Genomic DNA, 22,050 nt, shown 5'->3' with positions numbered 1-22,050 from the left:
AACTTGGGCAGCCAGTCTCTGGACAAGCAGTAATTATGGACAAAGAGGGAAGCTAGGTATCTATAAGGAGAGAATGAGGGGAATTTGCTGAGGGATGCAGACAAGAGATGATGAGATCGAGGGAAGATAAAAAGAACTGGTCATATCTGCACAACCCATGAGACACAGTGGTACTTCCTATTCTTTGCCTCTATGACTTTGTCATAAACCTTTACTTTGTACTTTTAAAAATCTTAGGTGTACTTTTACATTTTAAAAGTCCTTATTGAATTCATTGCAATATTGTTTCTGTTTTCTGTTTTGGTTTTTTGGCCACACTGTATGTGGGGTCTTAGTTCCCCAACTAGGGATAGAATCTGCAATACCTGAATTGGAAGGTGAAGTCTTAATCATTGGACCACCTGGGAAATCCCTGCAATGTACTTTTTAATCTTAACTTAAAAATAAAATAAAATCCTAACTTTCGTTTTGATGTAATATTAGGTCTACAGAAAAGTTCTAAGATGGACACAAAGAATTTCAATACATTTCACCCTCATCCCCCAAACATCAACATCAAACCCCATACCCCACTCAAAGGGCTCAAACATTCCTTTTGTGCACCAGGACCCAAAAAAACTACAGGGTCTGAGACAGAACTGTGTTTGAGTGTCTCTCTGTGGGGGTATGGGTCAGCAGTGGACTGCCACAGGGACAGGGACTCTGGGTGCAGCAGACTTGGGTATGGCATAAGCCCTCTTGGAGGCAGTTGCCATTAACTCTACCATAGAGCTGCCAGAACTTACACAGGACTGGGGAAATAGACTCTTGGAGGGCACAAACAGAACCTTGTGCGCACCAGGACCCAGGAGAAAGGAGCAGCGACCCCACAAGAGACTGACCCAGACATGCCCATGAGTGTCCAGGAGTCTCCAGGGAGGGTGGGTCGGCGGTGGCCTGCCGCAGGGGCGGGGGCACTGAGGGTAGCAGTGCCTGCATGGGACCTTGTGAAGGAGGTCCCCATTATCTTCATTGCCTCCATCATAGTTTGGCCCCAGGTAAATAACAGGGAGGGAACACAGCTCCACTCATCAATAGAAAATTGGATTAAAGATTTACTGAGCATGGCCCTGCCCATCAGAACAAGGCCCAGTTTCCTCCTCAGTCAGTCTCTCCCATCAGGAAGCTTCCATACACCTCTTATCCTTCTCCATCAGAGGACAGACAGACTGAAAACCACAATCACAGGAAACTAACCAGTCTAATCACATGGACCACAGCCTTGTCTAACTCAATGAGACTATGAGCCACCCAAGACAGACGGGTCATGGTGGAGACTTCTGACAAACTGTGGTCCACTGGAGAAGGGAATGGCAAACCACTTCAGTATTTTTGCCTTGAGAGCCCCATGAACAGTATGAACAGGCTTTATTATAGTGCCTTTTAAAAAGTATTTATTTATTTGACTGCACCAGGTCTGGGACATAGGGTTTTCGATCTTCACTGCAGCATGTGGGATCTTTAATTGTGGCCTTGTGGAGTCTCGTTCCATGACCAGGGATTGAACCCAGGCCCCCTGCATTGGGAGCACAGAGTCTTAGCCACCGAACCACCAGGAAAGACCCTATGGTGCCTGTTTTTAAGTCACCTTTGTTGAGGTAAATTTATGTACAATAAAATACACCCATCTTAAGCATAGAGTTCAGTGAGTTTTGACCACCACAGTCATCATATAGAACATTTCTATCACCCCCTCAAAAGTTTTCTCATACTGTTTTGTAGTCAGTTCCTTCTCATGGCCCCAGGCAATCACTAATTGCTCTGTCACTGTAGATTAGCTTTGCCTGTTCTAGAATTTCTATGAGTAAAACCATACAGTATGAATTCTTTTGAGTATAGCTTTTTCAATAAAGTCTTTTTCTTTTCTATAGACTATTTATGTATATATGTGTGTCATAGTTTATACATTGTCTTGTAGATAACTGTGGAAAAGCATAAAACAAGTAGGATATAATAATGGCTCATAAATTCCACTTATTAGCTATTTCAGATTTAGTTGAACTCAAAATGAACTGAGTTTTTAGTATGTCTTTTCCCAGTTTTAAAATTTTTACTTTAAAAAGCATAAAGACACTCAGAGTAGCTTTTCATTATTGAGATGTCTTTTACAATTCCCTGTGTCCCTACAGACAACTCTAAAACCAAGCCTAGGAGGAGCCTTGTTGATACTTGGACCAGCTTGAACCATCTGTCACTTACACACACCCCTCCACCTCTCCTCCTGAAAAAGTCCAGTCCCTTTGTGTCCAATGGAGCTTACTTAACAAGCTCAGCCTAGCCCGGAATAAAAAGGACAATGGGCATATTGTGTCTTGCAGGTGTAGGAAAAGGGTGTTGAGGAGGTTTTCACACCAGATGTCCCCTCAGCTCAAAGGGTATAGCATCAGGTTCCATAGGGTCCAGATCTCCTGCCACCTGATCATAGATTCCTCTTGCATCCTCATATCTGTCCTCAGGCCAGTGGAAATCACAGGAGTCCTGACAAGCAAAGGTGGAGTTAGAACCATAGAGAGATGCTATGGGTGAGTTATGATTGCAGCTCTGGGGGATACGCCTTCCTGCTCTACTTCACAGGAAAGAAAAATGTTTTAGCTTCTACTTATAAAGGCAATTCCAACATATGCAAAGAGGATAGTGGTTATAATAAACCCCTGTAAACCCATCACCTAATTTCAACAGTATCAACCTTTGGTCAATCTTGATTTATCTTTATCTCTATCTTCTCATCCCTTGCCCCCACTAGCTGGAATTCTTTTCAAGCAAATCCAAGATAACTCATGATTTCATGTCAAAAAGCAATTTAAATGTCAGACATGTGAAACTTTTCTTTTTGAACATGGAACGCATCACAAATGTGCATGTTATCTTCACACAGGGGCCAGGCTAATCTTCTCTGTATCATTCCACTTTTAGTACATGTGCTGCCGAAGCAAGTATGTGAAACTTTTAATTAGTCCATGATATCCTCCTAAAGGAAACACTAAATATTCACTGGAAGGACTGATGCTGGGGCTGAAGCTCCAATATGTTGACTACCTGATGTGAGGAGCCAACTCAGTGGAAAAGACCCTGATGCTGGGAAATATTGAAAGCAAGAGGAGAAGAGAGAGGCAGAGGATGAGATGGTTGAATGGCATCATCAACTCAATTGACATGAGTTTGAGCAAACTCCAGGAGATAGTGAAGGACAGGGAAGCCTGGCGTGCTGCAGTCCATGGGGTCTCAAAGAGTCAGACACAACTTAGAAACAGAACAACAACAACATCAGTTATGGGAATTGTGGCATGTGAGTCTTGATTCTGTTGGTCTTATGAATATCCAAAACACTATCTCATCAAAACAGAAGAGATAAAAGACCGTGTAGGGTGGTCCTTACTGAGGATGTGCTTTGCCTTAGATTTGGGAGAAAATAGTTGTTTTTGATCAGCAAAACTTTAGAGCAAGGGGCCAAATGTGGCTCGTTGCATGTTTTTGTATTGCCCAAGAATATTTTTTACATTTTTTAATTGCTGAGAAATATTTGTTAAAAAAGAGTGATACTTGTGACATGTGAGAACTATATGAAATTCAAATTTGCGTCCAAAAAGTTTTATTGGAAGTCAGTCATAATTATTTATGTATTCTCTATGGCTATTTTTATGGCAGAGTTGAGTAGTTTTTAGGAAGACACTATCTCCTGCAAAGCCCAAAATATTTACTATCTAGCCCTTTACAGAAAAAGTGTGCAGCTCTATCTGTGCTTTTAGAGGGCGTATGTGTTCAGCACCATGGACAGCATCGCGTGATTTCCACAGTGGTCGGGAGGACGGTTCCCCATTGGGAACAAAGTTACAGAGGGAAGTCTTTGGCCCACGGGTGCCAGAGCATTAGTCAAGGCCACACAGAAAGTCAAGGGTTCTGCCCCATCTCTTTCTGTGAGCCAGTAGGTGGGGCTTAGTTGGTGGTCAAGGTGCCTGTTTGTGGTTTGTGCCTGCCCAGCCACCATCTTCACTTCCCTCTGGGTTCTGCATCTCTCTCCCACTCTCAGTTCAGGACACTGAGTGGGGCTGGCCTCTAATCCCAGATGCCATGCGTAGACACTGCCCCAGATTTGTCCAATTAGAATATATTCTATCTCCTGCCTCAGTGAACCAGCAACATTCAGCAACAGCTATGTGAACCAAGCTAAACCACTAAGTGTCCGAGTTGGGGCTTTGGAGTGATTGGATAAGAGGCATTCTCCATCTCTGAAGGTTTATAATCTAATAGGATAGAAACCTGGATTTGCTAGGGATTGTCTTAAGAGAGGAAATTCTGGGTGGGCCTGAAGACAGTTCTATCCCTGGACTTTTCCATTGAGTGGGTCAAAAAAGTATTTCTCTCTATCTCTTTGCTGTAACCAGTATAGTAGAGATGGCTAGTTAGCCAACCAAATACACACCTTCCTTCTTCCACAGTAACAGTATCTTAGTAGGGCACAGAGCTGCCAAGTAGACTGCATTTCTCAGCCTCCTTTGCAGTTAAGGTGTGGCCATGTCCATATTCTCACCAGTGGAATAAGAGCAGTGTGTACATTTCTGGGCCTGAACCATAAGTCAGGGTCATGCCTCTATCATGCTCTCTTTTTCCCTTTCCCACAAGCTGAAACCCCCAGTGAACTGGCCCATCCATGTAAACTTGTTCAACTCACTATAGGATAGCAGAGAAACACAATGGAAAGAACATGGGTTGCAGAATAACCATGTGCAGCATGGCCACTCCCAACTGACTGCTACCTGAGAAAGAAATAGACTCTCTTGTTTAGGCCACTGGACTATGGCCAGGCCTCTTTGCTACAGCAGCTAGCTTACCTGAACTAATACAGGCAGTAGGAGGGGGATCTCTGGCACTAACTAAGAAATATTTCTGTGGATATAGATCTCCTCACCATCTGTACTTCATCGTAGAGTGGTCCCCAGGCCCGAGATGGAGCATACACTCTTTCCACCTCATCATACAGGTGCCCAGGAAATGCCATATTCCCCTCCTCAAGAGCCCTGAGACCTGGAATTGGAGTGGGGGGGTAGTGATGATCAGACAGCTAGATCCAGACGTCAGGAGTATCAAAGGTGGGGAGGGGATGTTCCACTGTGCGCACCACTCACCTTGGGGATAAGACACCTCCTCCATCGTGGGGGGCAGCTGGGGGCTGAAGTCTCTCATGGAGTGGTAATATGGCTCTACATCTGTTGTGGTAACCTGTCCACACCCCCCCCAATAAAAACAAATTAAGTGTTTTCCATCCTCTGACTCCATCATTCCTGGAAAGGACAATGATTAACCCAAAGCGAATGGTGGGGTTTTAGTCACAGTCAATTCCATCAGTGGGGCGTCAGGACCACCCCCACTTACCGTGGAGCTGCGAGTGTCCCGATCTCCAGTCCACTGGCTCTCCTCATATTCATTCCTGACTCGGTCCTCCTCCGACCTTCCAGGATGGTGGCATGGGGAGGCAGTTGGGCACTGACCCTCTGTCAGCTGTCACCCTCAAACCTCCTCCCGAGTCTTCCTTACAGACAAATATCCCCACTTACCCTGTCTCTGTCTTCTCTGAAATGCCTGAGGGAAGTAGGAGAAAAAGGGTCAGAGATACACCCCTTGAGCCCACTTGGCCCTGGGAGACCTTCGGTATGCAGCAAACCCAGAGTTCCTATCACCCTTGGACCTCTGTCCCAGCAGGAGAAGGGTCTCTTCTCACCTTCAGCAAGACGCTTCAGCCTCCGCTGCCAGAGGAATCCCCCGACACAGGAGGCATTAGAAAGCAGCAAAAGGCCTCCAACAGCAAGCAGCACAGGCATCAGGGGCATCTCTGAGGGTCCTGTGGGGCGGAAGTCACCCATTAATGAGCCCAAACAATTGGTTTCAGACTTCAGCTCTGGTTCTCTGAAAAAGCCTGTCCCTGACCGAGCAAAGCCCTCCTCCTAGGTCAGGGAAGCAGATGGGCAGGCGTTTCTATGTCCACTCCTTTTTTTTTTTTTTTTTTTTTTTAATTTTCTTGGCTGCACCACAGGGCATGTGGGATCATAGTTCCCTGACCAGGGATTGAACCTACACCCCTTGCATTGGAAGCACAGTCTTAACCACTGGACCACTGTGAAGACCACATGTTCACTCCTTTTGCCACCCCAGGGCAGGTGGCTCCTTTCTCAAATCAAGCCATTAGCAGTGCATCCTATCTTTGTCCAAGCCCCGTGTATGGACTCAAGAAGGAATTTCAGGTCCTTAGCTGGGCATTCAAGATCTTCTATTATCTGATCTCTTCCCACATCTTCACTCTTGCCCACCAAATATTGACCCTTCAGCCACACAAAACTAACCACTGGCTGTTTGCAGAATCATTGAGGCAAACACACACATCTAAGCCTTTGAATAGAATAGAGTGTCTGTCTTTAAATGTCCTTTCATCTCAAGCAAGCTTCTATTCTTCTTTCAAACTTCATCTCAAATGACTTGCTCTTTGCACAAACTTCCATCTCAGACAACATCAGAATCCTCTGCTATATCCCTGAGGACAAGACTAAGTCCCTCTCAGCAGCCATCTGCTCAGCACCCATTTCCCCACCTCCTGCTAACAGGACTCATTTTCCTTTGCCAGTCATTACTCTCTGCTCTCAGTCTGGTTGGTTCCACAGGACTCCATGGAAGACACATGGCCTGACTTGGCTGTTAAGAGTTCCCATCCCCATTCCCATGGTGATCAGTTCAAAGACTGGCATTTGACCCAAGGTAAATTTTTGGCAGAACACCTAGGACACACTTCGGTTAGTTGCTAAGAAGTGAAATAAAAGTGGAAGGTGTAGGAGGATTTCTTTGCCTTCTTAAGAGAAAAATCTGAGAAAGAAGTCATCAGAGTTGAAGTAAAGTTGAGAGAGTGAGAAACTGATCCTTGGTGAACATTTTGAGTACCTGAATCCAGCCACAATTGGAGTTTCCAATTTCATGAGCCAAGCCATTCTTTTTATTGTCAACAACTGAATTTCTGTCATTTACAACCTTCTCAGACTCTAAAGGGGATTGATTATTTGCAAAATGGTCATAATTGTCTCACTATATGCATAGTCTGAGGGCTTTCCTGGTGGGTCAGATGGTGAAGAATTCGCCTGTAATACAAGAGACCTGGGTTCAACCCCTGGGTCAGGAAGATCCCCTGGAGAAGGGAATGGTTACCTACCCCAGTATTCTTGCCTGGAGAATCCCATGGACAAAGGAGCCTAACGATGCACAGTCCATGGGGGTCACCAATAGTTGGACATAACTGAGCAACTAACATGCATAGTCTTAAGACTTCCCCCTACACTAACTCTGAGCTGAGCCATGCCACTTGCTTCAGCCAATAAGACACAATGAGAAGCTCAAAGGGAAATCCCTTGTGGCCCAGTGGCTAAGACTCCACACTTGAAATGCAGAGGGTGTGGGTTCAATCCCTGACCGAGGAGCTAAGATCCCACATGCCTCATGGTCCAGCCCCAAATTTTTTTAATAATTAATGTTTAAAAATTAAAAAAATAATCTGAAGCTTGAAAAGTGCCTATAAATTGGAACTTGTGCTCTCTTGCTGCTTTTAGGACTCCAGTGACCACCTCCATGTGAACAAGCCAAGGAGACACATGTGACCCCGTGATCTCCAATGTCCCAACTACGAGTCAGATTGCCAGACAAGTGAGGAGAGGCTATCCTAGATCAACAGGTTCCAGCAGAGCTGCCAGCTGACCATAGCCCAGAGCAGAACTGTTCAGCCACTCATAGAATCATGAGAAATCATGTTTGTTGCTATAAGTGCCCATGTTTGGGATAGTTTGTTATGCAGCAAAAGCCAACTGACACAGGCTCTGCATAGGGAAGACAGAAATTTTATCACATCCAGGTAAATTAGGAAAAAAGAAAATTTATCACACTCAAGTAAGAGGAAGAACTAAGGATATGAGTGAGGGCCCATGGGGTAGACTTAAGTCTTAAGGGACTATGGTCATAAGGCAGAGGAGGAGGGGTTAGAGACCAGAAAGTTGTTTTCAAGGGCGAGAGGGCTATTTGGGGATTGGAGACTTACCTGCAGGTTGCTCTGTGGGTAGCTGGTAGTCGGGTTCTCGAGAAGGTTGGTCTAGACCTGGGAGGTGGAGATAGAGAATGAAAATTAACATCAACAAACTGATATAAGCCTTAAATATTTCTATGTCTCCTATTAAGCTTTGCAACCCAGTTTTGAGACATATAGGAACTAATTTCTGACTTCAGGAATATTTCAAAGAGAACTGGAAATTGCTGATTATAATGATGATACTATTAATAGCCATTGTAAAGCTAATGCTAACAACAAAATAATAATAATATATTGTTGATGAGTGCTTTATGGTGTGGAAGCCTTCTTTAACCTGAATTGTCAATTTGGGGGATTAATTTTTAAAAACACAGAGTTCTCTGGATGTCTTAATATAGGTATAAGTTTTAGAGCAAGGGAGGTGAATATAGTACTATTTTATGCTTTAGTGCTTAAAGGGAAAACTGGGACAGTGAAAGAGGAGGCAACATTGTAGGGATGGGAAAGAGTCCTTACTTCCATGAGGAAAAAGTCTGCCCTATCAGAAAGGGAAAGGGGGAAAAAAGCAGGAGGAGAAGGGGACAACAGAGGTTGAGATGGTTGGATGGCATCACCGACTCGATGGGCATGAGTTTGAGCAAGCTCCAGGAGTTGGTAATAGATGGGGAAGCCTGGTGCTGCTGTCCATGGGGTCGCAAAGAGTCGGACATGACTGAGCAACTGAACTGAACTGATCAGAAGGGAAAAGATAGAAAAAGGAAATTTTCATGGAGTAAAGTAAACAAAAAGTAAGTGGGGGGCATTTCTTTAAATTAGCATCTACATAGCACTAGCTTTGTACAGGGCCCTGTTCTAAGAACTTTAGATATATTAATTTATCTATTTCTTACAATTGTCTAAGATAGACCTGACTTTCAGAAACTGAGGTACAGAGACTGGATACACACTTTATCTTTACAGACTGAGGCCCAGAGATTATGCTGAGTCTTCAGTAACTTGCCTGAGGTCTCACACCTAGGAAGTTGCAGAGCTGGGACTTGAACCCAGGTTTGTCGGAACCAGGCTCTGTGTGATTGGCCACCGCGCCATAGTAGTCTACCAGAGTCCAGATGTTCTCATTCATATTCAAGGAATTTATCCATGTCATCGGAGTTGCTGAATTTATTGACATAAAGTTGTTTGTAATACTTCCTAATTTCCCCTTAATATCTGTAGGATCAAGAGTAATGTTCTCTTTTGCATTCCTTATATTGGTTAAGAGTGGTGTCTTCTCTTTTTTGTCTTGATTAGCTCTATAAACATTGATCTTTTCAAAGAATTAGCTTTTGATTTCATTATTTTATTCTATTGTTTTTCAATTTTCTAGTTCATTAATTTCTGTTCTTTATTATTCCTTCCTTTTGTCTACTTTTGGTTTAATTTGCTCTTCTTTTTTCTAGTCTTTTTAGGATGGAAACTTGGTCAATTTGAAGACTTAAAAAATCTGAGAACCTAATGCTATAAATTTCTTGCTAAGCACTGCTTTAGCTGCACCTCACAATTTTCATTTGTTTTCATTTTCATTCAATTCAAATTCTCTTCAAATTTCCCTTGTGTCGCTAATCACATTTAGACAGTATAGTCTAGTGGCAAAAACTAGTCTCCAGAGTTCATCTGCCTGAGTTTAAATTTCATATGTAGCTCCTTCTACCTGTGTGAGCTTTGACAAGTTGATTAACCTCTCTGGACCTCAGTTTCTCCATCAGCAAAAAGGGAATAACAGTATCGACTCCACCCTATAAGTCTCTGAGTAATTCTGCAGACTGTGCAAGAATGTCCCTTCCCACCTGGGGTGGTGATCGAGATCTGGGACCCTTTGTCAGCTAGTCCGCTGTCACCCAGGGCATTGCTGGCCAGCAACCAGATCCTGTATCGAGTAGAAGGCTGCAGCCCAGTCAGTGTGAAGGTGGTGGCCTGGGGTGGTAGGACATCCATGTAGAGGAACCCTGGAGTCCCCAGAGCCTCATACCTGCATCAAAGGGAGGGCAGTCATTCAGGCAGGTAGCCCAGCCCTATTGGCTACAACCATTTCTTTTCATGATAGAGACCTACCTGATTTGGAACCTCTGTGGCAAGCCCCCATCAAAGCCAGGCTTCCACTCCAGCCCCACTGAATATGGGGTCATGCTCATGGCCTTCAGTCCCAATGGCGGATCAGGACGGCCTTTGAGGTAAGAGATGGGGGACATAGAGGATTCAGAAGGATTGTGGAAGACTCCTTCAAGATCCTTGCTAAGAATGATTTCAAATATACAGTTGAGTCTCATTATTCATGGTGGCTATGTTCTCTAAAGTCACTGGGAACATTCAATTAGCAAATACCAAGCCATTGCTTCCAAGGGAAATGCAGGCTTAGACTCCCATGAGCTTCCAGTCACAACATTTTCATCAGTCAATTAATGCATGATATTCTATTATGTGGAGAAGGAAATGGCAACCCACTCCAGTGTTCTTGCCTGGAGAATCCCAGGGAGGGGGGAGCCTGGTGGGCTGCCGGCTATGGGGTCGCACAGAGTCGGACACAACTGAAGCGACTTAGCAGCAGCAGCAGCAGCAGCATTCTATTATGCATGTTTCTGCTTAAAGATATCTTATTTAATATACCTTGTTGATTCATCAACATCAAATGAATTGCTGGAACTCAACACCTGTATGAAGCTTACCAAACACAAGTATTTTCTCCAAATGGTACATCTCAGCCTTCCTGAGCTTAGGAACAGCAGACAGCACTTTAGTGCTGTGGTTGAGGGCCATTTTATATAGCAAAACAATTAACAAAAAGCACAAAGGTGCAAAAAATGAGAGCTGTAAGAAGGCAGAATGTTGCCTTGTTCCACCTGTGCTGAGAATGAACTCATTAGGTGACTCAAATTTTTCATCCCCTATTTACAGTCCCCTGAATGTCTGAAGCAGAATGAGTATTGATTTGGGAGTTATGAATAAACTCTAACAAGTAGGCAAAACTGCAAATACAGACACCGCCAATGATGACGATTGACTATATGACACATGTTTCTTGTAGTGGACTTTTGTGTCTATCTCAATCCATTCCCCTCATTTCTTCTGGTTACAGAACACTGAATACCCATTGGAGAGTCACTTGCCCACATTCTCAGGCCACGTGCATCTGATGGAAGTGACTCCACTCCTTGTAGGATGGACACATGACTGGGTCTGGCCAACAAGAACAACAATCAGGGTGTCTTCCTTTCACCACCTGATTGGTTCAGGAATGGGCTGGGAGTCAAGGGGAGCCAGTGGAATGTTAATTCTAGTACTTTCTTACCACTGTTAGGAAGCCTTACAAGATAGCCAACACAGAGAAAATGAGTCCAGAGAGATGGAGAATTCTTGATGACAGCTGAACCTAGATCCAGCGACTCCTGAAAATCTACTTTTCAGTTGCATTACATTTAGTCACTCAGTCATGTCTGACTCTTTGTGACCCAGTGGACTGTAGCATTCCAGGCTATTCTGTCGATGGGGTTCTCCAGGCAAGAATAGTGGAGTGGGTTGTCATTTCCTTCTCCAGGCGATCTTCCCAGACCAGGGATCGAACCTGTGTCTCCTGCACAGGCAGGTGGGTTCTTTACCACTGAGCCACCAGGCTTGGGGCAATAAGAAACCCCTTCCATTTTTTCCTTTGTTGTCAGTTTCCCTAAAAATCCAGTCTCCATTGGGACTTTTGGAGCAGGCAAAAACTCCATCCTCATTCATAAATACTTCTCAGGTTTCAGAAACACTGTCATTCTGGGACCAACCAGAGACCAGGGGATTGACTTAGGGGATCACCCTCCCGGCATCCTCCCAGCCTTCTCCCGCCATACTGATGCTGACAAGTTGAATGTTGGTGTGGTCTGAGCCGAGGGCATTGCTGGCTATGCATGTGAAGAGGGCATAGTCCTGGGCTGCAGACACGTTGGCAATGGTCAGAAGGCTGCTGTGGACGCCACCTTGATGGTATGTGTGCTCTGTGTACCTGGGGAGGAGATGCAGCAGGGACTCAGGGAGGGTGACTGAGGCTGGGGGATCAGAGTTAGGGCTGGAGTGCTACCTGGTTCAGCCTGGGCTCACCTTGGATCCTGGAGATCCAGAGGGACCCCGTTTTTGGTCCAAGTGAAGATGATGTTGGGGACACCTCGGGCACGACAGTGAAGGGTGGCAGAACTAGTGCTGTCCCCAGCTGCAGCCACTTTCGTTAGGGGAGCAGGATGCTCCACGTGGGGGGCAACTAGAGGGGTTGGAGGTCAACATGAGGTGTATGGAAGGACATGATATGTGGATTTAGTGGCAGGCCTTGAAGTTAGGGCTTTGGATGTTACTCACATCTGACAACAAGACGGACCAGCCCTCGGGCTGGAGGTGCCACCCCATTGTCCACAATGCATTGGTAAGCACCAGCCTGGGTCAGCTTGGCATGGTGAATACGAAGACGCCCTGTGGATCCCTTTGACATCTTCTCCATGTCATCCAGATTCTGGTCCTCTCCTTCTTCTCCCTAGAGGTCCAAGACTTGGGAGATTGTCCCCAGGTCCAGCCCCAGCTCCATTAGCCCTCAAACTGGGTCCCCATCTGTAGCCTCTATCTCCCGGCCACAATCACCCTTCCTAGCAAAGAAAAAATTTCCCTGTCATTCCACCTAATCATTCATTTATTTATCCAACCATTCATGCATGGATCCATCCGTTCAGCCACCAATCCAGTCAACTACTCACCCATCCATTTACTCAACCATTCTTGCTTGGAACCTTTTATTCACCCATCCATCAATGTATTTAACCATCCACCTATCTGTCAATTCATTCATTTATCCATACATCCATCAATCTTCCCTTCCATTCATTCATCCATTCACCCATTCATTCATCCAACCCTTTGCTTCCCTCTACCCATCTATTCACCCTTCTATCTACTTATCCAGTCCGTCTATTCACTCAAACACATGCACATCAATACATCCATGCATCTGTTCATCAATTCATCTAGCTACCTATTTATCCATCTCTCCACTGGCCTGTGCACCCACCCATCTATCCATCCATTTATCCATTTTCCTTCCATAGACATCTTTTCCACCGATGGTGTATCTACCCATCCATCTGTTCTCTAACCTAATCAATCTACTCATTTCTCTCATTCAATCGTCTGCCTAATTTATTGATCCATTTATCCACTCATTCACTTGCTCATTTGTCTGTAGCCTCTATCTCCCAGCCACAATCACCCTTCCTAGCAAAGAAAAAATTTCCCTGTCATTCCACCCAATCATTCATTTATTTATCCAACCATTCATGCATGGATCCATCCGTTCAGCCACCAATCCAGTCAACTACTCATCCATCCATTTACTCAATCATTCTTACTTGGAACCTTCTATCCACCCATCCATCAATGTATTGTTCTTCCATCCACTTCCATCTGTTCTTCCATCCACTCATTCATCTATCTACTAACTCATCCACCCACCACATATCCATCCATATATCCACCCATGTACCCCCCACCCACCTGGCTATCTATTCACTTATCCACCTATCCATCTACCATTCAACAGTTAGTTGTTGGAGCATGTCCTGACAACTACAAAGTTACTAGAGTCATAAAGATATGACCCCCTCCTCCCGAGGAGCTTACAGTCAAGAAATCACATCTCCCAGCCCACACCTCTATTCATCAAAGGTTAGATCCTCACCAGCCTCTCCCAGTTGAACATCCCAGGAAGGATGGGATTGGCATCCACAGTGCAGACTATGTCCACAGAATCCCCAATATTCACCTCAGTGGGGTCTTGGAGAGCTCGGATGGTGGGAGCATCTAGGGAAGGCAGGAGCTTGGGGAAGGCATTTGGACCCAGACAGGCCATGGTGGAAGAGGGCCCCAGGTGGGAGGGGTGTCTTAGAAGTGCCCAGGAAAGTTATGAGTGTGATCAAGTCTGCCTTTAGAATAAAGTTCTCGGTGTTAGTGAGGTTGTCCCCACCGTTTACTATGCCACTGTAGTGACAAGAGTAGGTCCGATGGACTTCCAGAATTGTGTGGAGTGGGCTTGGCTTCCTGACCGGAATAGGTGGGCAGAGATTCTACAAAGGGTCTCTCTAATGGGCACGTTTCCCAAAGTGGGCGTGGCTCCGTCACGGTGGGATCTCCCAGAATGGGAATCTTCCAGAATGGGTATATCCCTTGGGTGGGCGGAGCTTCCACCAGGAGGAAACTCCACAGCTGGCAAGATTCCCTGGGTGGGCGGGGCTTCCGTGATGGGCGGGGCTCCTAGAGCTCCTTAGTTTCCTACGGTGTTGGGGTCTCACATTGTACATCCAGTCTCACGAGAGCTTCCGCCGTGCCCTCTGAGTTCTGACAGTGCAACTGGTAGAGGCCATCGTCAGCGCGGGTCACATTCCATAGCTGCAGCGCTCCACCAGACAGGATACGATGCCGAGGGCCGCCAGCTGGGGGAAGTAAAGGTGAGGAGCTTGCTAAATCCGCCCTCAACCCCTCCGGGAGTCCTGGAGACCTGCGCTCCTCTCCATGCCCCCTCCGTGCACCTGGGCTGAGTCGGTAGCCGCGGAAGGTCCAGTTGAAGGCCTCTGGGGCGGGGTTGGCAGACACGGAGACAGGCAGCAGTGCCTCGCCCTGCTCCACCGCGGTCACCACAAGCACCTGCTCCCCCAGGAACTCTGGAGGGTCTGCGGATGAGGAGGCCCCGCGGGGAGTCATGATTGTTAAGGTTCGGCCCGGGGATGGATTTGAGATCAGGTGCAGGTAGAAAGGGTTAAAGTCGAGGTCTCGCCGAGATTTTATGCTTGTGCACAAGGGAGCAATTAAGTTCAGAGCTGAGATGTGGGGGTAGGTTCAGAGAGACCAGAATCAGACTGAAGAATGGAAACAGGGTTCGGGATACGGGTCAAGGTCAGGGGTTAGGATACAGGACAGAAAAAGAAGATGGGGGATGGGCAGGATAAGAATCGGTGCAGGGTCGAGTGTCAGGATAAAGAGCAGGAAAGTTTCTGAAGTTAAGAATGGAAGTCAAAGACAGTATCCAGATATTGTACTATATTGTATTGTCTATTGTAACCCAAGTATTGTAGTATAGGGTCAGATAGGAATCAAGAGGGATGCCAGGCTTGCGCACATACACAGCACGTTGAGGCGGTAGAAGGCGCTCACGGTTTCCCTCAGCTCGGTGCTGTGGGCGCTACAGGTCACGCGGTGGCCGTGGTCGCGGGATGAGAGTCTCAGAAGGACGCTCCTAGCGGCGGCGGAACCTTTGAATGGAGCCCGGCGGGGCTGGGCGGCCACACCTTCCAGCCTGCCGACCGGGTGGGGAGCGGGACCAGAGCCAGAGTCTGGGTACTGGGTGCCGGGTACCGGGCAAGTCGGGCGGGGGCAGGTTTCTGACTAAAGGAATGCGATCAGAACCGGGGAGGGACGGGGTTTCTCGCACTCACCTCTCCCCCTCCTTGTCCCACGATAAGTTGACTGGAGGGTTGCTGCTAACGCTGACGCACGTCAAGTTTAAGGCATCCCCGGGGCGTAGCGTCGACGCGTTGGCCAGGATCGTGACATTAGTCGGGGGGACTTCGGGAACCGGTGGGAGAAGCGAGGCTCAGAGGTGAACAGGAGACCGGCCGGCTTCCGCCGGGCAGGGACCCAGGCCCCGCCCAGCCGCGAGCGCGTCCCTGGCTCTTCGGCCTCCACCCCTCTTCCAGCTGCCCCCACCCCCACCCCCACGCCACCAGGAAGGCTTCCGCTCAGTTCCCCGCCGCAGCCAAGTCCTCCCTCCCAGCCCGGCAGCGCGCCCCCTCACACTGCACCACGAGCTGCGTGGACGCGCTGAGCTGGCCGGCTTTGCACGTGAACTTGGCCTGGTTGTCCGACGGACCAGTGATCAGCACCAGCTCTCGGGAGAAGATGCTCCCCGACTTCTCCACACTTCCCAGCTGCACCCGCCGTGGTTCCTGGGGCGGCCGCGGTTCGGCCACGGGGCGCGAGTCCTAAGAGCCGAGACTGACTGGGGGACCACGGGGAGCCCTGCCTTCCCCGCCCCCCGAGACGTCTCCGTTACGTGGGAGCCAGCCCAGATAAATAAGGCGGTTGTGTGATGAGGAAAAGGCACCCCCTTCGGCGAGCATCGGCTAAGGCAGAGGAACCGGGACTAGAATTGAGCAGATCCCACCCGGCATCTCTCCCGCCTACTGGGCCCCTGGAGCCCCGAGATTTTGCAGCCTGAACCCGCCTCCAGTCCCACGCTTCACCCCCAACTCCCGCTCCGCTTCTCTGCTCTCTGGAGGCCTGCAATTGTCGGTGCCCTCGGCCGACCCTCAGCCCCACTCCTCGAAATTCATTCCAGCTATATTTACCAAACCTCCTACACAGGGAAACTCCCTTGGAATTCCCAAACCTTTCCCAGAGTTCCTTCAATTTTGCCTCTCCTTAACTCTTTTTCTTAAAATCCCCACCTTCCTCAACGATTTCTTTTAATCTTTTCCTTAATTCCATTCCCTGGTCACAGATTTCTGAATCCCCTAATGGCCTCTTATTATCCTAGTCCTTTACTAGAATCCTTTGTGTTGCCCCAATTCTTGGCATTTCCCCATCCAATTAAACGAGAGTCCCTTGGACAGAGATCAAACCAGTCAATCCTAACGGAAATTAACCTTGAATGTTCAGTGGAAGGACTGATGCTGAAGCTGAAGCTCCAATACTTTGGCCACCTGATGCAAAGAGCCAGCTCATTGGAAAAGACCCTGATAATGGGAAAGATTGAGGGCAGGAGGAGAAGAGGGTGACAAAGGATGAAGTGGTTGGATGGCATCACTGACTCAATGGACATGAGTTTTCACAAACTCTGGGAGATAATGAAAGACAGGGAAGCCTGGTGTGCTGCCATCCATGGAATTGCAGAGTCAGACACAATTGAGCGACTGAACAATAACAAAATGAAATTGAATTTCATTCCTAGAATTCCTACTCTTTCCCCCAGAATTTCCACTAGATTCCTAGTTTCCCACGATTCTCCAAGAATTCAGTCAGAATTCTTAAATTTTAATGGAATTTCATTTTCTTATTCCCAATCCCAAGAATTCAACTTAATATTAGTGATTTTTCAAATGTTCTGAATTACTAGTCTTCCCCCCCCCCCCAATTTCTAGCCTTTACCCACCATTGTCTTTGTTTCTGGAATTCTTAGTCTTTCCCTAAAATTCTAGCCACTTTACCTGAATCCCAAGGTTTCACCAGAATTTTTTTTTCACCTTTAATTTTAATGAAATTTATTGCCTTTTCTCTAGATTTCTCATTCCTGATCCAGAATTCTTTAATTCTAGAATTCTCACTGTTTTCCCAGAATTTCCTCAGTTTTCCTAAAATTGCATTTAATTCTCACGGCGTTTGTCTTTTCAATTCCCTGCCGAAACTCAAAACCTCCAGTATTTTTCAAGAAACAGGTTTCCCTAGACTCTGGAGGAGAGAAGGAGCTTCATCTTTCCCCCATGTTCCTGGCCACCCCACAACACTTCTTGCTGGGCACCAACCTTGTACCAGGTGAGGGAAGGGTCTGGGTTGCCTCCAATGGCCAGACACACCAGCCTCACCCGGTTCCCAGCCCGGAGGCGCTGCCCCTCTGGGGGGCCCTCAATCCACAGCTTCTGGGCAGGATCTGTGGGGAAAGCCAGGTAGAGTGACTTTTCTCTCTGGGCTGGGGCCTGAGGTTGAGGGTCTCGAAGGCTTGGGGTACCCCCGGGCAAGGGTGGAGGCTCACATTTCACATTTAGGGTGAGTGACTTCTTGAAGGTCTCTTTGGTGAAGGCCTCGCTAAAGGCCTCACACGTGAGGGTCAGACCGTTGTCCTCCCGTCGCGCCAGAAATGTCAGGTTAGACATGGAGATGTGGCCACCATGCAGGCCCTAGCAGGGATTGGGCTTCAGATTTGGGGGACTAGGGCACCCCCATCCATGATACCAGTGACCTGGATCCAGCCCAGGTCACAACAGGGACCCATGAATCATCTCCACCGACTCATCTGTTAGACCCAGGGGGCCCCAGATTCCAGTCCAGACTCCCCAGGGATCAAGGCATCCCAGATGCCAGACCCCTCCTCTCCCAGATCCGGAAGATGTGCCCTCAGCTCCCTCTACCCTCGGACCCAGGAGCCTGATCCCCGCCTCACGTCCATGACCGTCTCCTCGCTGGGCTGCAGCTGCCGCCAGCCCAGCCACCATCGCAGGAGGACCCGCGGGCGACTGGACTTGGTGATGCAGGAGAGTGTCACGTTCTTGTTCTCAGACTGGGACGCAGATCCCAAGATAGTAATGGCGCTGGGGGGAACTGCAGGGATGAACGGAGGAGAAACCCTAAGCTGGGCTGGACGGCTCACGGATCAGCCCAGACAGCCAGGAGACTGGGGACAGATGATGAGGGCTTTGGCATCCGACCGGCATGGTTTGGGGGCACAAACAGATGGTTCCCTGGGGCACAGACTGACGACAGATGGGCAGCTGGCACCAGGACTCACAGGTGACCTGCAGCGTGACCCCGCGTTCCTGAATCCCTGAAGATACGCTGTTGTAGGCCTCACAGCTGAGCCTCGCTCCATGGTCTTCCGGCCTCACGATCATCACTAAGAGGCTGTGGGCCACTGCCTGAGCATGTTCTGTGCCCCACGCTGTGGACACGGGCTGGCCATTCTGCAGACAAGGACAGGACTGGGCCAGCTCAGGGCCAGCGCCTGGCCCCCACCCTTCCCCCAACCTCCATGCCGCCCCTGCCCTCACCTTCAGCCACTGCAGTGTGGCTAGCGGATTCCCCCCTCGGGCGGTGCACGACAGCTCCAAGCTTTGCCCTGCCCGCACCTGCCCCTCATCCAGGCCTGGCCATTCGATGACGGGGGGCCCTGGGGGGACTGGGGAGCAACGGTCACTCAGTGGGCCTGAGAAGTCCATCCACTGTTTCCAAGCCCCACAACCTGCCTCTGAACCCCCATGGTTCCCCCTCGAGAACCTGAGCCTTCCATAATCCCTGTGCTCCCCAGGCCCCCCATTTCCTGTTCCCCATCCCTAGTGCCAACAGCCGACTCAGTTTTCCACTTACACAGAACATTCATGGTGAATGAAACCTTGATAGGGGTATCCAAAGCTGGGCTGGATCCCTCACAGACCAGTAACTGCCCATTATCCGAGCTCTGGGGTGTCACCCTAGGGTGGGAAGTTGGGGTTCTTAAGTCAGTTATTATCTGAAATTTGGGGAGTCAAGGTAGAGAGGTGGGGATCCCAGGTCCCCACACCTAATTTAAGTCTCTATGGTGATTTCCTTTAGGATCTAGAGCTCCGTGGAAGAGAGCTGGGGGTCAGCAGTGAGAATGGAGGTCCCAGAGGCCCACACCTGGCCAAAACCTTTGTACTTGATACTCTGGAGCTAGGGTTCCCACGACGAAGTTTTAGAGCATCCAGGTGGGGAATTGGGTCCCAGATGTACCTACCTGACCCAAGTTCCCATGCATGAATCCCTGGGATATGGGGTTTTCATGGAGAAACTTGGGGGATCAAGCTGAACAGGGGGCATCCCAGTTTCCATACCTGACTGTGGCCTCCGTGGTGAAGAGTTTCTGCTGGGACCCCTCATTCACATTAGCAGAGATATCGGAAATTGTTTGTCCACCTTGGGGTTAACAAGAAGGCTAAAGGAGAGGCAGGTTTTCCCCAGGGTAGATCTTGGAGACCTGGCCTGAAAGCCTTCAGGATGGATATACAGCCCCCTCCCTCCTGGTTCTGGAGGAGAAACACCAGCTTCATTCTCTCTGCACATTCTGACTTCCTTGAATCCTGGAGTCCCCAGGACTGGGTCCTGGGCCTCTCCTGTCCCCTCCCCTCCTTTTCAGGTTGTATTACCCACCCGCAGCTTCTCGTGTCTGCCCCCAAAAGACACACATATCTCTGTCCAGAGCCTCAGCCTCTTTCCTGAGTCCTGGTCCAGCAATTACGCAAAATTCTCAGTGCCTTTCCCTGGGTGTCCCCTCCCACTCACCGGGTCCCACACCAGCCTCAGCATCTCCCCACGTCTGCTCCTGCATCCCATCTCAGGAGGGCCCTAGGCAGAGATATACCCCCTTCCCACTCCAGGGGCTTCACGCTACCCCCACCAGTTCACCCACACTCACTCAAGAGAAAGGTGATATCAGGTGCTGGCTTGGCATCCCCAGACACACAGCTGACCGTGTACTCCTGCCCAGCTACCCATGTGACCGTGCTTCCTGCCTCGGGGGTCAACTGAAGCACCTTGGGGGGCACTGGTGAGAAAGGGTCTGGGTGAGCTGGAACCATCCAGAGGGATATGAGGATTTGGGCTTTGAGTCTGAGGAAGGGGAGTGGGGTTGGGGGCTTGGACTCCCCCACTCTGGAGATGGCGAGGGCGGCAGTCCAGACTCATGGGTCCTGGGGGGGGTCTCTCATTCATACCCAGGATGGAGAGGATCACTATGGGAGACACGAGCTCAGGGCCTGTCTCTGAGCGGCCGACCTGGCACTCATACTCTGCATCGTCGCTGAGGTCACACGCTTCAATATGCAGGTGAAATTCACCTGCAGGTAGGACCCAAGGTCAGGGCCAAGGTCAGCCTCTGCTGGTAGCTCAGGATCTCAGGGTCTGGTCCCTTACCTTTAGCAGGGTCTCCCTCCAGGCGATACCGCGGGAAACTGGGGATCCTAGGATCGGGGCCGAGGAGCAGCCCATCTTTGGCCCATTGTACCGCGCTGCCAGGGGCGCGGACCCCACACCGCAGCTCGGCAACAGCCCCCTCCACCACCGTCAAGTTTTCGGGCAGAGCCCAGAAGCCTCGGGGGGCTGAGGCCGAGATCAGCACCTGGGTCAGGCCTGGGGACACAGAGATATCAGTAGGAGAGGGCAGAGAGTCTGTCTGGAGAAGGGGCCGCGGGAATGAGGGCCACCTGGCTCTGGTCACGGCCCAGGATCCCACTCACCTGTCATTAGAAGCCCCAGGAGCAGCAGTGCATCCTTGATGCGGATCCTCAGGGCCATCCCAGGTCCTCTGTCTTTGGTGTCCACGGCGTCCACGCCCACCTCCTGCATCTGCCTGCCTTTCTCTGGGTCACTCTTTATGTCTGCCCTTTACTTTTCTCTTTGTTTCTCTTTTTCTATTCGTCTCCTTCTTTTTCTCTTTCTCTATTTCTCTCTTCCTGCCCTAGGTCCCCTTCTGCTCTTCCTCCTATATTCTATCTCACGCTCCTTCCTGCTCTAAGGTTCTCTTTCTCTCTGTCTCTATCTCCTTCCCCAAAGTCAGTCTCTGTTTCTCTTTTTTCTCTCATGCCACTCCCACCCCTGGTCTCCACTCACAGCCCCTCAGGGAGGACTCACCGCTGAACCCGGCAGGCCCCGTGAGCCCAGGAGAGCGATGATGCAGTCAGTGACAGAACTGGGCCCGTTCTCAGTCATCTCGTCCTTACACTGCTCATCCTCACCTCCCCCAGGCACACTCTTGAGTCTCCAGCTTCAGGCCTCTGCCGGAGGGCTCCTCCCAGCACAGCTGGAGCAAGAAATCCCCTGTCAGCACATGCCAGGCACATTCTTCGGTCCCTCCCCAGCCCCCATGACCCCAGGGGCCTGTCTTGGCCAGGGGTAAATGGGAACAGGTCAGACCCAGGAGGTCCCAACACAGCATGGGGAGCAGAGAGCTGGGCCCGGCCTGGGACTGACTCCCCTACTTTTCCTACCCTGGTACCTGAACTTCAAGTCCCTTCCTTTCTTTTTTTTTTAATTAAAAAACTTTAAAAAATAATTTTACTTGTATATTTTTTGGCTGTGCTGAGTCTTCATTACTGGACAGCTTTTCTCTAGTTGCAGACAGTGGGGGCTACTCTCTAGTTCCGGTGCACAGACTTCTCATTATGGTGGCTTCTCTTGTTGCGGAGCAC

The 22,050-nt window shown here is 49.0% G+C and overlaps 1 protein-coding gene and 1 non-coding gene across 2 annotated transcripts; both read right to left on the bottom strand.

The window, feature by feature from the left end:
• Nucleotides 1-1,416: 1,416 nt before the first annotated feature.
• Nucleotides 1,417-21,659, bottom strand: NPHS1 (NPHS1 adhesion molecule, nephrin). Its single transcript, XM_070451743.1, has 29 exons — nucleotides 21,100-21,659; nucleotides 20,777-20,992; nucleotides 20,578-20,700; nucleotides 20,280-20,408; nucleotides 19,699-19,780; nucleotides 19,214-19,317; nucleotides 18,898-19,025; nucleotides 18,639-18,810; nucleotides 18,294-18,451; nucleotides 17,886-18,030; nucleotides 17,659-17,783; nucleotides 15,933-16,119; nucleotides 15,574-15,703; nucleotides 15,262-15,434; nucleotides 14,671-14,811; nucleotides 14,434-14,574; nucleotides 13,824-13,945; nucleotides 12,458-12,629; nucleotides 12,206-12,362; nucleotides 11,959-12,110; nucleotides 10,184-10,295; nucleotides 9,919-10,100; nucleotides 8,105-8,161; nucleotides 5,756-5,875; nucleotides 5,592-5,616; nucleotides 5,410-5,485; nucleotides 5,163-5,256; nucleotides 4,946-5,061; nucleotides 1,417-2,517 (listed from the first exon to the last, which is right to left on the bottom strand). Exons 1-29 carry the CDS (start codon nucleotides 21,206-21,208, stop codon nucleotides 2,386-2,388), a joined length of 3,780 nt encoding a protein of 1,259 aa, XP_070307844.1. The 5' UTR covers nucleotides 21,209-21,659; the 3' UTR covers nucleotides 1,417-2,385.
• On the bottom strand, nucleotides 2,870-2,972 carry LOC139030076 (U6 spliceosomal RNA). Its single transcript, XR_011482395.1, has one exon. It is a non-coding gene; the product is annotated as a U6 spliceosomal RNA (small nuclear RNA).
• Nucleotides 21,660-22,050: the final 391 nt, after the last annotated feature.

Source organism: Odocoileus virginianus, chromosome 20, assembly GCF_023699985.2.
Source record: "Odocoileus virginianus isolate 20LAN1187 ecotype Illinois chromosome 20, Ovbor_1.2, whole genome shotgun sequence".
In the NCBI taxonomy this organism is placed as follows: domain Eukaryota; kingdom Metazoa; phylum Chordata; class Mammalia; order Artiodactyla; family Cervidae; genus Odocoileus; species Odocoileus virginianus.
Note: the sequence above shows the minus strand (reverse complement) of the source record. Positions and strands in the feature narration are given on the sequence as shown.

Excerpts from the sequence above, each read along its gene's own strand:
- NPHS1 (XM_070451743.1), bottom strand. The coding sequence starts at position 21,208 with ATGCAGGAGGTGGGCGTGGACGCCGTGGACACCAAAGACAGAGGACCT. Across the intron at positions 19,781-20,279 it reads TGATATCACCTTTCTCTTGA|GTGGACAAACAATTTCCGAT; the intron begins GTGAGTGTGGGT and ends GTTAACCCCAAG. Across the intron at positions 12,630-13,823 it reads TGTTCAACTGGGAGAGGCTG|GGAGAAGAAGGAGAGGACCA; the intron begins GTGAGGATCTAA and ends TTGGACCTCTAG.